Source organism: Pholcus phalangioides, unplaced genomic scaffold (genome assembly GCF_987345545.1).
Source record: "Pholcus phalangioides strain wild (caught in Gottingen) unplaced genomic scaffold, Ppha-v1.0 ptg000039l_1, whole genome shotgun sequence".
NCBI lineage: Eukaryota > Metazoa > Arthropoda > Arachnida > Araneae > Pholcidae > Pholcus > Pholcus phalangioides.
The window spans coordinates 30,931,180-30,948,606 of record NW_028301625.1 but is presented as its reverse complement, the minus strand read 5'-3'; the positions used below and the strand labels follow the sequence as shown (position 1 = coordinate 30,948,606).

General features: G+C 32.3%; 1 protein-coding gene across 1 annotated transcript in view; it reads right to left on the bottom strand.

Moving 5' to 3' along the window:
• Positions 1 to 17,427, bottom strand: part of LOC149065833 (cytosol aminopeptidase-like) — a 93,277-nt gene that overhangs the window by 2,476 nt on the left and 73,374 nt on the right. The window contains exons 12-14 of the mRNA XM_089254052.1: positions 16,247 to 16,326; positions 12,894 to 13,040; positions 8,774 to 8,867 (exon numbers count right to left, since the gene is read on the bottom strand). Coding sequence (XP_089110178.1) covers positions 8,774 to 8,867; positions 12,894 to 13,040; positions 16,247 to 16,326 — 321 coding nt within the window. The remainder of the gene's footprint in view (positions 1 to 8,773; positions 8,868 to 12,893; positions 13,041 to 16,246; positions 16,327 to 17,427) is intronic.

The following is a 17,427-nucleotide window of genomic DNA, read 5'->3' as shown; positions in this document are numbered from 1 at the left end:
TCTATTAGCTTTTTTTATGGTTGTCACTTCTATATATTATTATGAAGCAACCCCAGATTTTATAAACACACAAACGAACTGATAAATTGCATAAAAAATACAGTTCCCACAAAAATACAAATTTTATGGGTACTGTAAAAACATAAACACCTAAGAATAGATAGCTGATAGCACAATTTTTCAGAAATGAAAATCATATTTTTAAACACAGCTTTTTAATGGAGTTAACAACAGCGTTTAAGCCAGGGCATGGCAAATCCCAGGGACCAGGTGGTCACCATGTTTTTAATATTCATATTCACAGCTGTGATATATAAAGTATACATAATATAATACATAATTTTTTTTATGTATAACGGCTGAATTGGAGACCGTAGAGAGCACGAAATTTTCAAAAATCAGCGTGTTCTATATCAGCGTGTGTGCTAGCATAGAAAAGGGGGGTCCTTGATAATTTACAGCAAAGGTGGCCAGCATAATGGTTAGCTTCAGCATTGTGGGCCACACCGGGGGGGGGGGGAGAGTGACTTTCCGATGTATAAGCTGCACCAGTAAAATGACCCAGAAAACTCTGATTTGTATACCCCCCATAAGCAATATGGTGAAATAAGAACTATTCCTCTACTTCTTCATGAACTGAAACTTATATTCATTGTTTATGTAGTTGCATTCTTAGCAAAATTTGAAATTGAAATTTTTGAAATTTAATCAACACATCACGACAAATACAGAACACAAATACACAAACACATATTACATTTCAATATTAACCCAAGGGATCGTACGATCCGTCCAGCAGGGTTCTTTAAATGATAATACTTGGCAACAGACCAACCAGGTAAAAAAACAGCACTCGTATCTGGACTTGAGTAGATAAAAATTTGTATTCGCTGTGCTTGCACTTTGAGAAATTGATATCATTAATTTGCAACCATAAATTTATCATGCATCACTAAAATTTAAAATTGATCAGATTAAAAAAAAACTTAAATACAGTCAAATATAAGATATCCAAAAAATAAGAGTGAGAAAGGCAGATTGCATTCTACTTGTTACTCAAGAGATTTGATTGATATCATTAATTAGTAATCGTTTAAATTTTCTAATACATTTTTCAGATTTTATATCATGATTTAGATTATTATATTCTTTAGGTGCGATGTATAAAAACTGTTTCTGTATTATGGTTTTATTTGGCTTTATCACTTCATATTGGGTTCCAGTTCTCCTTGTTTGTCTTACTGTTTGCTTTAATTTGAACCATGCAGGGTTTTTCTGGATAAATAAAATTGTTTTATAAAGATAAAGTTTCTGAGTATTAAATCTATAGTCATTATTGCAGTCCTGGATCATGAAAATTTTTGAGATACATTGTTGATTACTTTTTGCAAAGAGCTTCTAACCCCGTTAATATTAGTCTCATAGTCGCCAACCCAAACTGTGATAGCATATTGTATAACTGGCAGTACCCAAGTGAAATAGATTGATCGAAGAAAGACTGGGGAGACAATATTTTTTAATGTATGGATTCTAATGTTGATAAACTTTAATTTATTACTTATAGAAACAGCATGGGATTTCTATTTAAGGTTTTTATTGAAGATAATATGCAATGAATAAAAAAATCCCAGTTTCTTCTGCAAATTATTCCATCCAACACATCCATAATATGAATTTTACAGACACACATTTTTCTAAAATTATTTTTTTTTCTTACTCATGATTTGCAATATAGTCAAACCTCTGTTTCTCAAAAACTCAATTTCTCGAAAAACTGAAAAAAATCACTGCATTTTCTGTACTAAATCAATGAATTTTCACCTCTCCGTCTCGAAGTAATTTTTGAAAAACTCTATCCTGAAGGCCAAACACAATGACAGTAAAAAGAAAACATGAAAATTCCTTTTCTGGCTTTTCTCCGTTGGTGAAAGAAACTGATAAGAAAGGACTATTCGTATTACAGCCCATTGTGTTGATGGATCTTGTCGATCATAGGCGGATACTGTGATTGACGAAGGTGTGGATGGCTTGTTCAGCATGGCAGAAAGTCAGCCAACAGATAATTTAAAGTTGCTTAAAGGAGGCTACAGGTTTCGAACCAATCATCTCAGTATTGAAGTAATCAGATCTGGTGAACCAATCAAATTTCAATGAATTTCAGAATAATGTTGAGCATGGAATTTCAGAACATTTCAACTAAAAAACATGTGAAAAAAAATTTGAATGTATTTTAATGTATTTGCATATAGTGTGACTGAACATTGATTGTGTAACAACCAATAAATTTCATCAGTATGTAGTAAAATATATAGTACAGTATTTTTATACATCAATCAATGCGGTTTATAAATTAATCGAATTTTTCACTATTTTTTTGGAATGTTTTTCCTTTCTTACTAAAAAAACTATTTCTCGAAAACTCTCTATCTCGAAATTTTTTTGTCCCGTCAGTTTTCAGATAGAGAGGTTTGACTGTATATACACATTCTTATTACGTGAGTTAAAATCTTCAACAGAATATTGATATATTGGCTTGAATAAGAGCGAGTCTGCTGTGACATGGAATGGCACCAACCTGCCGTGTTGAAATTGGAAATGAATGCTTCCCTGTTTTTACACAATGGCACAATATAAACCCAACTATCAAATATGACACATTTTTACTCTTCAGAATTATTAGGTTCTGCATAGCCTAGTTGGTTGAAGTTTCAAGGTGTCATTGCGAGTTGGCATAAACTTCAAAAGAGCATTCAGTCCAAGGTAGTTTTAATCTTTTAAATTTTTTTCAATGTGTTTAATAATCCTCTATAATTGTTAATTTAAAATTGGCACTTGTATTGAGAAGATTAGCTACATAAATAAACAACTCAACACTGTAACAATACTTGTTACCCCTCTTAGGGGTAAGATATATACACTAGAACCTCAGTATAACAAACCTTATTATATAACTAAACAAATTGTTAAAACTGTTAAATTTTTATCTCACAAGTTTAAAACTTGTTTAAAGTATTAAAAAAAGTTATTCAAAAGCATTTCCAAGCCAGTAATTAAACATTGATCATTGTTTTGCATAAATATGGATGTGCAGTATGACTTATACTGCTCGCCAATTAGAAAAATTAAGATTAAGTGTGAGATTAAGAACATACACTTCTTTTTCAATTCAACCTATGTTGAAGGCTGTTTTTTATTTGATATATAATAAACACTTTTTACAGCTAACTACCGTATTTCCATTGATGTACACTCTATAGCATTACATCCCTACAAGAATTATTTGTTATTAACTAGACTTTCATTATAATGTGATTCTACTGTACCTTGTTTTGCTGGCAGATAGCTGTAGACATCTGCTAGGGAGATTTAGTCTTTGTGATGTTTTCATTATGTAATTAATAGTTTCACTCAGCAATATTGGGCAGACCTGGCCAGCTTGTCCTGTATTGTTGAGTGTTGCCATTTTGATGTTATGTACTTCGTATATTTTTGTATGTTGCTTGATTATGTAAATTTCCTTGTGACGTAGCATTTTTCATTTGAAGATGGATAGGTTCCGTCGATCAACTTATCCAAAAATTTCTTTAAGTCAATATACAGCTATTGGTTGAGTTTCTCACTTATTGTCATTAATTTCATGATTTAACATGAAGTTTTAACCCTAATATTTAATGCCATGGCATTCAATCATCACCAGCTGGTCCAGAAAGTCTTAATTAGTTAACAAATTTTTGCTTCAGGTTCCTACAGATGTCTGGTTCATTCTCGTATTCCTACAGTGATCTGTAGACCGTTATGACTTTTGCTATACATGCTGGCATTCACAATTGAGTGGCAATTGACTGTCAAAGGATTTACTTCCCACGTAGGCTCCTAAACTTCACCTAGCCATGTGATCAGTGGACTCTTTCTCCACGTGACCGGTTACTCTTTTGAGCCTATCCTACACGGTGAAAAAATGATGGGACTTCTGATTTGCTCTGCTTCATCGAGTATTACTATCCAATGTTTGGATACACAAAAAAATAAAATAAATAAATGAAACAATGAAATGGAGTGCATGGAACGTTGCAACATAGAAGGGGTTTCTTGAATAACATTTTCAAAAAGGTGTTATAAAAATACCCAGTGTCTATTAAAACCTTTACAATTTTTTTTTAAGGTGATCAGAAATAGTAGTCGATTTAGGTATTTTGAACGTTTTCTATATCTAGCTATGACAAAGTAATTAGTGTGAATGTGGATATACGATTGAGTTCAGATTGAATGTTTATTTTAAATTTTGTTTAATGGAAATATTAGTGCCTCATCTACTTAGTGTATCACAGACAAGTGTTCAAGATGGGTCAAAACTGAAAGCCATATTACAAAATGCTTTTAGATGACAGACAGAAAGATACCTAATGGATTGAAATATACTGTCCATCCAGTTTTTAGTTGATGATGAAAAGATAAGACAAAAGTTTTTCATAACTAGACCGTAGTAAGACACAAACAGACGAGGCATCACTTCATACATAAACACCAAATTTAATAACAGAAACACAACATTCACATGAATTAAATAACAAACTAGTATACCATGCACACTAGGGTGGATCGAAAAATCAAAATGTAGATAAAAGAATCGGCTTGGGGTGCAAAAGTTGTCTTTTAAACATACTAGCATAAATGCAAAATGTTTTCAACTTCAATTAATTTCTTCTGGTGCCCCAAGACACTTAAATATTTGTCAAAAATCAATTTTTATGCAAATTTTGAATTTAAAAAAAAAAAGGGTTAAATAATCGATTTCACAGGGAAAATAGTATAGGCAGAGAATGAAAAATCATTTATTGTTTATTATTAAATGTATAAAATTATTTAATAGATAGTAAAAGTTTGAAGGAATGGTGAAAATATTCATGCCATACCCAAGCAGTTGAAAGATACATTCGCCTAGTATCTGAGGCGTCGGAAAGTGCATGTGGAAAGTATGTAAATCTTCAAATTAATACAATTAAAAAAGCTGTTATATATATATATATATATATATAAGTTCAATTTTTATAAGTTTTATGATTTATTGCTTTTGATTTTTAAATTTATACTTCATGTATTATTATAAAATTATTATTATTTATAAGTTTATACTTTAATACCTGAATACTCTGCAAAATTTATAAAAAAATTTCATTAATTTACAATTTTTAATACATTTTCATAAAAGTGTGAATTTTTAACTATTTTTGGGGTGCTTGGGCCACCAGAAGATATGAATGGATTGCAATAAAAAAATTATGCAAACTAATATGTGCCCAAGACAGAACTTTCCCACCCCACGTCAAAAGTAATTTCAAAAAAATTTTTTAATGAAAATATCAATTTTTGGCGCACTTGGCCACCAGAAGATATGAGTGTATTTCAATAAAAAAATTATGCAACATATATATATCCAAGACGCAACTTTCCCACCACACGCCATAAGTAGTTTCAAAAAAATTATTTTTTATAAATTTTCATCAAAATGTCAATTTTTATCTATATTTGGGGCCCTTGGGGCACCGGAAGATATGAATGGATTTCAATAAAAAAAATTATGCATACTAATACACCCAAGACACAACTTCCACCCCAAGCCAAAAGTAATTTCGAAAAAAATAAATTTTCTATACTTTTTCGATCCACCCTAATGCACACTCACACACCGACATGACAAAAACTATGGACTCTTTTTCTCTCTCGCAGGCGATAGAGTATTTTTTGCCTGCAGCACCATCTCTGATTGTTAAATCATTTTGCAATGCCCCGATGTACTCATGAGTCCCTCTTACCATCCCAGTTAAGCAGACAACAAAATGAAATGATCACAATCTATTTTTTCAACACAGAAGTTGAAAGCCTAAACTGACACTAGCTGTTTGGCAAATTTTGTGTTCCCCCCCCCCCATTTATATATAATATTGTTTTAATATATAAATATTTATACTTGGAAAGATGGTCTCTTTGTAGCCTTTTTTAAAAAAAATAGGAACTATGTTAGCAAGTTCTCAATCATGTGGAAACAATATTCTGATTAACGATATTCCTATAAATTGGTGTAACTGGGAAAAGTAGTTCATCAGACCATTCCCTACGAACCCTACAGTAAATATCATCCAGAAGTTGTAGGATTTCATCTTGAATTTCATCGAGTTCCTTGTGACTCCATAGTTCTTTTTTTACTTAAAATATTAACGTCCTTGTAAAAAGGGATACAAAAAATCATTGAATATCCTACACGTTTTTTTTACCCTCTACCTTAGATCTCCAATAAATAGGTGTGGGAAGGTGGCAACCGGTACATCACATCTATTATTAATATACTTGAAAAATGATTATGAAACATTCCCACTAAGTTGAACTAAAATTTTGACTAAGGTTTAAAGGATAAATATATGAAGTTATCAAGTTGCATTGTCATCTTTTTTTTCCATCTCAAAAACTATAGAAACCCTCTTTCCAGCCTGAACATTTGACAGCTGATGACAACCACAGATTATTTCATGATGAAATCTCCTCTCCTTATTTTTTATTGGTATGTATGGGTCATTCCCAAAAAAAGTGTACAAACCATTTCCGAGACTTTGTAATTTTTTTTACAAAATTTCAGAACACCTTGGTAGTAATTTTAATTTTTTTCTAGTACTTTATTTAATTCTCTGTCATATGGCATTTCTTAATTTGTTTCATCAGATGGTATCTAATTTTTTTTTAAATCATTGTTTGTAGCAAAACCTCAAAATCTGACTGTCCCAGCTTCAAAAAAGTGTTGAACAAAGACACGGTGCAATTATCTCTGAAATTTTTTTTTTCAAAAAACTTGGCATCACATTTTATATATGTGCCATAGATGAATAAAACTAACAATAAAATTCTGGAGAAAAAAAAATTTTTTCTTATGTAAAACTATTTTTTTTGTTCATGTCCCGAAATTTTTCCCATTTCAAAACGTCCACTCTGTTACGGTCATTTGGGAAATATATTTTAATATATATTTTATATATTAATATACCAGATTAAATCTGATAACACTTTTGAGCTCATTGAATAGTTTATTTTCAATGCTTAATCAACAATTTTGGATTTGACTTTTACAAAATGGCTTAATATTCACGTTAAGTCTTTAGTATCAGATTTTTCTCTGTCTGATGTCTCCACTCTGTTATGTCATTATCAGAAATAATTAAGTTTTTTTCATCTATATCAAGTGATAGCACATGGAGATATGCTTCAAAATATAAGAAAGTTTTCATCAATCCTTTTTAAATTTATAATGAAAAAAAATAATTTAGGATAATTTTCCACTCTGTTATGTTTTCCAAAAACTCAAGCAACACAACAGAATGGAAACTATGATTTAAAGTAAATTTTTCTTAGTTAAAAGGTTCTGAAGGTTTAAATTGAATTTAATAAATTATTCAATTTAACCCTTTACCACATTCTCCATCATGTTATTTTTTGTTAAATACGAAAATAAAGTAGTACAGATCCAGAGAGATGTCATAAGGGGCATTTTAGTAAGAATCAACGTTGTTATATGACAATAAATTCTGTATTTTATGGGACAAAACCACTATCTTCCTATATTTTTGTTTCCAGGCCCAATCCCTCCCCTCCTCCTAAGTTCACTCTGGATCACTAATGTGAGAGGCATAAACGTGAGATTTATACCAACATCAAATTACTATTCAATTTCAACAAAAAACTTTGAAATAAAAGAAAAAATCATCCTGATATTATATACAGTTGAGCAAGTCCAGTGTCCACTTTGACCAGATTTTAATAATTTTACCAGACCAAAATTCAAACTATGAGGGATGGGGTGCATGTTTTTAGAATTTGGTCATGCTGTGGACATTTTTCAAAGGATATATAAGAGGAGTTTCTGGGTCACCTATCACATTTTGTATATAAATTTTGGGAAAATAGATGTGTGACATGAAACATGGCCTATTTAGAATGTTTGAGATATCCTTCTCTCAGTTAAACATTTCTGCGCATTCTGTTACAATGGTGTCCACTCTGTTACGGGAAGCATTTTTACAGTTCAAAGGCAGAAAAATTTAAGAACACTTCAAACTGAGATGTTAAATTATAAATTACCAACCCATTGTCTGTCAGAAATAAAAAGTTGATTTTAAGTAGCTAAATATATGTAAAAAATAAACTTTTCCATGTGCTATTTCGAAAAAATCATGAAAACCATCAAAGCGACAGGAAAAATTTTTTTTAACTGCTTTCTTTAGCATATGTGTAAGAAATAAGCTGATTTCATTAGTTTAAGAGATACAAACAGCAGAAATAATAATTTTTTAGAGCGATATTTGTTTTCGTATCAGAGTGAGCAAAATCTATGATTTTCAGTCATAAAATCCAAAAAATAAAATATTATTACAAAATAAAAGTGAAAAATATTTATGAAATATTAACTTTCAAGTCATTGGCTATAATTTGAGATGAATTTTATTTTGAAAATTCAATTTTGAATTTTTCATTTCAAAAATGTGGAATGTACACTTTTTTTGGGAATGACCCATATAGGTCACTATTAACACTTTCTCTACACAGACATACACAGAAAGCTGTTCAAGAGCATTTCTGAAATGTAATATTGTTATTAATTTGCTTAAAACTTAGATGTCACTTTATAAATATTTCATTTGGTGCATAGTAAAATACACTAATTCATTGTTATGTTTAAGACATTTACTTTGAATATGTAGTAATGAATAATAATATAGTGATGTCTCACCTGACATTCCCTTCTGTAAATAAGGCACATCATCTTCATTTTTACAAACTCCTGCTATATCAAGATGAATCCAGGGACAATCACTTACAAACTCCTATTGGTATTTGTAATAAAATGTTTTAGAAGAAAAAATTAAAACTTGACTTATTAATAAAGAATTGCAAAAAAATGATTTTAATGAGTGAAATGGATTTATTTTCCAAAAATATTGTTTCACCCTACAGCAGTGGTACCCAAACAGTGGACTGCGACTCTCCAGGGAGTCGCGTTAATGAACTGGGAAGGGGGGTCATAAGAGAATTACCAAAATATATAAAAATGTTTTCCTATATATAATAACTCTATTTCAGTCTTTCTTAAAGTAAATAAAAATATATCAAACGAATATGAAGCCTACTCTTGACTGAGCCATTTAACACATATGTATCATATAATACAGGCCTAGTGAAATTTTCCAACTAAAATAATCAATATATGCTTAGTATTAATTAAGGCTGGTATTATGCTATAAAAGTTATTTCAAAAAAGACCTTTTATAAAATTAGTTTGACAAAGAAATATGATAGTACAATGAAACCTCAGACCAAGAAAATATATCGTTGTAGAGGGGTTATCATTATATCGGGTATCCTTGTTATGAAGTTCCACTGTATAATGATCAACTTTGATAAAAGACAAAGATAACTTCGATAAAGACATAGTAAAAATTAATTTAAATAGAAGTTTTATAAAAGATCTTTTATAATGTAATACCGGCCATATAAACAGTAAGAAATTTTTTTTATGTGGTAGCAAATGTCAATGTGGTGGTCGAGTGGTCATATTGATGGACTCGCATTGCAAGGACCCAGGTCCGAACTTCACCATCGCCATAGTGGTGGTCGGCTGAAGTTGGTTTTCTGTGGTTTCGAACTTCAAGGCACAAATGCGAGCCAATCTCCCTGTTAAAAGTCTTGCCACAGAGAGCAACAGGCCTACAAGCACATAATTATTCAATCATTATACTTCACTCATACTCATAAGCATTACACAGAAACATACTTTGGTAGCTTTACTACACATGTACACACATTCCAACATGTACCAATTCGTTAGCAATTCTGCAATGAAACAGACAAGGTGCATGTGTGATTTAGTAAGTAAGTGGTCACTTTTATTTTCAATAAAGTTGATTGTGGCAGGAAGAGAAGGGAGTGGAAGGGGACAATCACTTACTGGGGGTGGGGGTCACTAACGAAATTCTCATTAAAAGAAGAGCACACTTTTGAAAGTTATGGAACGACTGCTCTACAGCAACAATAAGTTCATGTTTTTTAGCAATAGCTCTAAACCAGCAGCTGTTAACTTTTTTTTACTCACCGATAGGATGGCCAGATAGGCTATCTGAGAAACTGGGACAAATCCTGGAATTCATTATTAAAAACCAAGACAAAACATGGAATTTGTTAATAAAAACCAGGGCATTTTCGAAACCCTCATTTGGTGGGTATTACGAGGTAAAATTTCAAACTTTTACACCGAGGTGCCAAATTGAGTAAAACATCAGGATAGAGCATGATTTTTAGACATCCCATATATACGGGATTCAAAGTATATGCCAGAAAGGCATCCTCCAGGTGGGCCTCATGCGTTATGATAGAGCTGGGTTAATTCCCCATTCGCAAATAAACAAAATGGATGAAAAAATACTCAATGCCTGATTTTGTTATGCAGTGTTTTTCAAAATATGTGTCATGGCTCCTGGGGAAGTTGCCAACCTTTGTCAGGGGTATTGCATTCAATTCTATTCATCACATCAACAAACTTACATTGTGCAAAATGGAGAAAATCCATCCAAGGGATCGTTGTTTATCCATATTGGTGGACACAATCATTATTGAGTTAATTTTCAAACACAAATAGTAGATAATAAAAATAAACTAATCATAATTTAAAAATAAATAAATAACAAGCAAAACAAAGAAAAACGCAAGACAGAGAAATCATCTATGAATATGACATACATGTATACACACATATACAGGGTTCATACAAAATTTCGAAAATAAAAATTAAGGAGTTTTTAAGAAGTCTCATGACATCATAAATAACTTACTTCATAACTTACAAGTTTTACAGCAAAAAAAAGGGCAGGGCACATATGCAAATTTATATATATTTTTTTAATTTGCCAAACAAATTTTCCCTCTTCTCAAAAATATAGACATAGAAGTGGTTCAGAAATTATAACTTTTGATTTGTTACCCAGCATCATAAGAATTCAAAAAATGATCAATCCACATACATACTTTTCTGTTGTCACCAAAGTGTTCTAAAACCTTCAAGTTTCGGTCAAAAATATAACTCATAACAGCAGCACATAAATTTTAAAAATTCTAAAAGTAATATTCATTCCCCCTCCAATTATTCAAAATAAAAACTACAGCTGACAAAGGTTTTTTTTACAAAATTATTTATATTTGCAGCAACTCTGTAGTCACCTCTCTCTTAAAATGGATCAACACATACACAACTTCTTTAAAATTAAGTTTTTCAATTTTCCTTCTTGTTTTTCAGTTATACTCAGAAAGAAATTGTTGCGAAATTGAGCAAATTCCAGGACATACAACACAATTTTTGGCGATTTGGCACTCCCTATTTGGCGATATTGGCGATTTAATACTCCTTATTTGGCAAAATTTACAAATTAACTCATAATTCGGTGGACTAGCTCTTATTCATGAAATGAATTATTTTTTTTACACGAACCATCGGATTTGACGCAACGACGACCGACCATAGTAATTTCTACTGCTCTTGCAGTGCCGATTTTTTTTTCTTTCCTTTTTTTGAAAACAGAAACCACGGTCGGTTGTTGAGAAACACTGGACTAGAGTAAACCATCTTCAGCTGTAGGATTAAGGATATGATCTGGTTTCATGATGAAAAGCCAGATGAGGGGCCGATAATTTGAATAAGGAGCTATGGTTACCACAATCCGATTTTCGGGGACAAAATCGAGAGCGGGAACTTGCCTGGGAAAATCCAACACGCAACTAAATTCAATTTCAATCCTCCAAATTTTGTAGAGGACTGAAAGTACTCTTTCAAATTTTGCATAACTTTTCTTTTTTTCATAAGATAAAATACCGCTTAAAAAAATAGAAATTTTTAATATTAATAAAAAAAATTTTTTTTTTTAAATACCTCCCCTTAAAATTTTAGAGAGTAACATTACTCTTCAAAATTATTTTCCCAGATAATTCTAAGTGCGACTATGGAAGATGGGAGGAAGGGGTGGTGTTGAAGTACGAAGGAATAAAACACGCTCCCTGGGAAAGAATCGTTTTGTGGCACGTGAAAACAAAACTTTTTTTTGGTGCTCATTTCCAAAAATCTGGGAATTTAATGCGCTGAGCATTGTACACACTTCATTATACACACTATAGAGGAGAAATATAAGTATTTCTCTTTCTCCTCTAAGGCAGTGGTTCTCAACCTTTTCAAGCCCGCAGCCCGGTTTCATTCATTTTTGTGAGTCGAAGGCCCGGTCAAACACATGACCAAAGGAAAATGAATGAAGAAAAATGAAACGGCTAATCCCTCGTGGGCCGCAGTTGAGAAACACTGCTGTAAGGCCGGGATTACACTATATCTTTTATAAAAGAGTTTTTTAAAATTTCAAAAGTTCAACCAATAAGATTATCGGTTGCATTTGCACAAACATAATCTATGAGCTTTATTGGTTGGATTTTTCAAATTTTATAAAAGGGATTTTATGAAACTTTTATAGTGTAATCCCGACCTAAGGTACATATAAGGCAGGAGTAAGGAAAAAAGATAAATTTCAAACACCTTTCTTCTCCCGTGTTATCAGGATGTGAACAAAATAAGGATTGTTGAGAGTACCACCAGCAGCCAGTTGAGCTGATAAGGTGGTGGAGTAAATAATGTTCAATTGAGAAGTGCGCTGTACAAAATCTCTGGGCTCATTTTTCAGTTATCTCAGCATTGTAGGCAATGCTATGCAATTAGGACTGTGGACTCAGGCAATGCTATGCATCAGGTTAGGCATAAATGGCGGTGAGAGGGTAAAAAACACACAGTACAGACATTCACATTAAGCCCGAACATCAATTACCTTAAGAAAAGCAGCAGCAATACAAGATCCTCCAAAACCTTTTCCTGCAATGTTATTGAGATCTGCAAGATCACTTTTCCTCACTTTGTGAGAGAAATAATTGAACAAAGGCATTTTCCAAATTCTATCCCCTGTAATGTAAGATGCCTGAAACAAATGAAAAATAACTAACTATATATTCCAAGAAATAAATTCCTCCTAACTTTTGAAACAACATATTGGTTCAGCTGAAACTGTTTTTAGCTTGGTAAAAATAGCTTTCTATAATAGCTTAGCATAAGTTTTCTCTTCAGCGTACGTTTCAGAGTAGAAATTTATTTTAATTTAGTTTGTTTAGAATGAAAATAAAATAAAGCAAGATGTTTTGTGTACAGTCAAATTCCGTTACAACGAACTCCAAGAGAATGGAGAAATCACTTCATTATAATGAAATTTTGCTATAAAGGAATTCCAGGTTTTTGCATTGTTCCTATGTAAACTTATCTGGGGGATTAGAAAAGTATTCGTCAAAATGAGATTTTTGCTATAATGGTATTCGTCAAAATGGGATTTGACTGCATACCAACATATTTGCCAGAAGTTTAATACAGTTTAACCTCATTAACAAGAATAGATACATGCACTGGGTCCCACTGAAATTGCAGAATCATGAATTTAGTATTATGATAGTTCGTATGTTTAATGTGCATCCTCTATGTGATCTAGGCTGGGACCACGCAGTGATGGTCCACTGAAATTGGTTTTCTGCAGTTTTTCAACTTTAAGGCGCAAACACAAGCTGGTGTTTTTTTTTAAAATAAAAGTCATAACAGCAAGCAATAAGACTCCCCACAGAAACATGCATAAATTTAGACAAACCTTTTTAGTTTTGAAAATAACTGGCAGCTTTGTTCATAACCTGCAAATGATAGTGTCATGCTGGTATCCCTGGCAGTATCAGTATTTTTGGGCTTGTGCACATTATATTTTCAGTGCTGCCATATATTGTTCAAATAAGAAAAAAACTAGCAAATACACATAATATTTTGTGTTTTTCTGCGGCAAAACTTTTGAAAAAATCTTCTTTATTTTTAATTTTTTAAAATTAAATTTTAGAATTCCGAATTGAAAATAACCTTTTTACTGAGCATATTGTTTTCTCTTTTTTTAGCATTTTTTGCTTTCTGAGAACTCATTTCCTTCGTATAGCGCTCATTAGATACTTTTTAAATCATTCATGATTGTTGAAATTTGTGAACCACTGTTACCTACTAGAGATGGTACGAATATTCGGCTGCTATTTGGCCCTTTCCAAATATTTGGTTCGGCTAAATCATACTTAGGCAGACATACCAACATTGGCTTAAAGCTCATCAGTAATGATGAATGTTCAGCTTTGCTATGGGGGTATCCCCAGGACAACATAATCATAGTACAATAAAAGTAATCACTCAAAAATTAATTTTTTTTAAATTTTAATTCAAAGTTCATTAACACCACCTCATTCAGCATTTTGCCAGTAGTGGCTTTGTATTAAATACAGCACCCCAGTGGCACTAGAACCTAGATGGCTCTGGCCGCATGAGCCCCACATCCCAAAGTCCCAAAGCAATGTTCTGAGGTCGCTGAGTCCCTTAATAATTCACGAATACTCAATGCAATCTCAACCTGCATACGCCCTTGTGGGCCGTATTTACGAACGTCTACCAACCCTATCCTAGACCCCAATCCATTTTCTTCGTATGAGAGCTCCTATGGCACCTATGATGATGCATTATGAAAATGAAGCTGGGTCCGGACCCGTCACCACACTGAACCATTAAAAAACCTGTTTTTAGCCCACAGCATGGGGTGGTTTTGACAGAAAACAGGTTTTTGCATCGAGTAGAGTGGCGAGTTTAGATGCGACTTAAGGGATTGGCTTCCGTGCACAGACAAAACAGATTCGCTCCGAGTTTATCTTCTCTCGAACTCTCCCACATGCGCATACGAATTCATTGTTATGGTAAAGATTGATGCAATTTTATAGAAACATCTAAAACATCACAAGAAACTCAAAGACCCGATATTTTTAAACAGATTTCTGCAGTATTTAGAGCATCTCCTGTAGCTCCGTAGTTCATTGCGGCTGTCTGTATAAACTACGGAAAATCTGTAACAGTTGGCAACTCTGCTTAGGTATTCTGCCAAATATTTATCTAAATGTAAGCATGAACAAACTAATTTTAGAAAATTTTCATTAATTGGAATTTTTTCCATAAATTAAAAATCTACTGATAGTATTTTATTGTGGAGTGTATATCCCTTTTTCTGGAAGAGGTTTATGTCAGGGTGAATTTCTAGGATAAGGAAAACATGAAACTGAAAATAGAATCCTACTGCAATAAGGTAGAAGTGAGCATGAGCTACACATAGAGTATAGAGATGATGTACCAAGACCAGATACATATTGAGCTACTGAAAGGGGCAAAGAAGAGGAAAAATAAGAAAGTAAGTCAAAGTTTCTGATGCATTTACTAGTTGAGAGTAAATAATGATTTATAATTTCTTAATTAGATGCAAAATTGTAACAAGTGTTGAAAAAAATTGATTCTGTAAGTAATATTAAAATACAATATATCATCGTTAAATTTGATTGTCAGTATCATGGCAATAAAAATCTTTTAATTACCAGTTTGTCAATATTTATTTAAATAATAATTTGCATAATTAAACTACAATATCAATCATTTGAAGTTACTAATAATTTTATTTCCAATTAAAAACACCAATTTTATTCATAATTGTGGTGAATTTTAAGAAAATTGATATTTGGCCAAATATTCAGTTATTCAGCCAAATCACTCTATTTGTCCCATTCCTACTATAGTTACCACATTTCATATTTTTATTATTTTAACAAAATTAATCTTTTATACTCATAGCATCTTGACCTATTGATACTATTATGTGGTAAACTTCAGTAATCAGTGTCAAGACATCATTTATTTTAAATTGGGACATTCTGTGACTAGTCTCAGAAACTTATGACTGTGGAAAAACTTTTGCAATGTGCAATTTTCCTACTAAAAATAGATATTTTAAAATATTCCTTCAATTTTAAGGGATAATATTGTTTTAACACCTAAACTTTTGCATTGGAGTGTTGCAATTTTTAAGGGAGAAAAGATATTTCACAAACTTCTTTGCATTAATTTTTGAAAGACAATTTAATAAATTTAATTTTTTAAGACAAAATAAATGCAGAAATTTATAGAACTAGAATGCATCCCAAGGGTTCACGATTTTAGAATTTGTATTGTAATACTGGAAATATTATGGTAGTTAAGTTTTCATATTCGTTACTCATACAGTCAAGATAAACTATGACTTACCTTTTGTAGTTCCTCCAAAAATAATGATTCATTAGCAAACACTCCTGCTGCTGCTCCATCCAAGCAAACCATTATTGCTCCTAAAGCATAAAGACAACTTCACAGTATCGAAGAGTTGAAAAAAACTCGTATTCACAATGAAGAAGAAACCACCAATAAAGGTGAAAAGCCACAAATTTCCAATGGATTTTGGCACTCTACCGGTGTATTCAAAAAATATATACACGGTAGTAAGGAAAATCCTTAGGCAAGGGGATCTCAAACAGTGCTCCGGCAACCTTTGCCAAGGGCGTCGAGCTTGACAAAGGTTTTTGAAGAAATCCTTTGTTCAACTGCTCTGGGAAGCAGTGGAGAAGAGCTGATTAGGATAAGGGACCACGAGTTGAAAATGTTTGAGAATCCTTGCCCAGGCCACATTTTAGTGGTGAACCTTTGATCCTAGAGGCATACTTCCAATTAGAAAAAGTATCCAAATAACGTGTAGACCTTAGATACATCATTCATACTGCAAGGGGTTGTACAGTTATTAAAATACGAAAACTAACTTTTTATACAGACACCCTGTCCTCAAAAAACCAATTAGAAAGTTGTTGCCTTATCTCCTCTGGGGCCAACAAAAACTTCCATGTTTGTGAGTGAGATATTCACTGAGATATTTGAATTCAAAAATTTGAGAAAAATTGGGAAAGAACAGCATAAACTAACCAACAATGCTTCATTCACAGATTTATGTTGTTCTTTTCCAATTTTGGAATTCAAATATCTCAGTGAATATTTTACTTACAAACATGGAACTTTTGTTGGCCTCAGAAGAGACAACAACAACTTTCTAATTGGGTGTTTGAAGATAAGTCTGTATAAAAAGTTAGTTTTGCCTCGAAATATGAATGACATATCTAAGGTCTACACGTTATTTGGATACTTTTCCTAATTGAAAGTATGCCTCTAAGATCAATGGTTTGCCAGTAAAATGTGGGCTAGGGACTTTCCTTTTTACGCTGTACATAACCACAATATATAGTTGACTGAGATCTCAGTTGTGTTGTGAAAATCTCAGCTTATGGTAGCTCAGCACCAGTGGAAAAAGGTACTTTCAATCAAGTCAGATAATGTGGTAAGAATTTAGGGCTTTCCCTTGTTGTTTGAATATTCATTCGTTTTTTCTGTATTGTGTTATTATC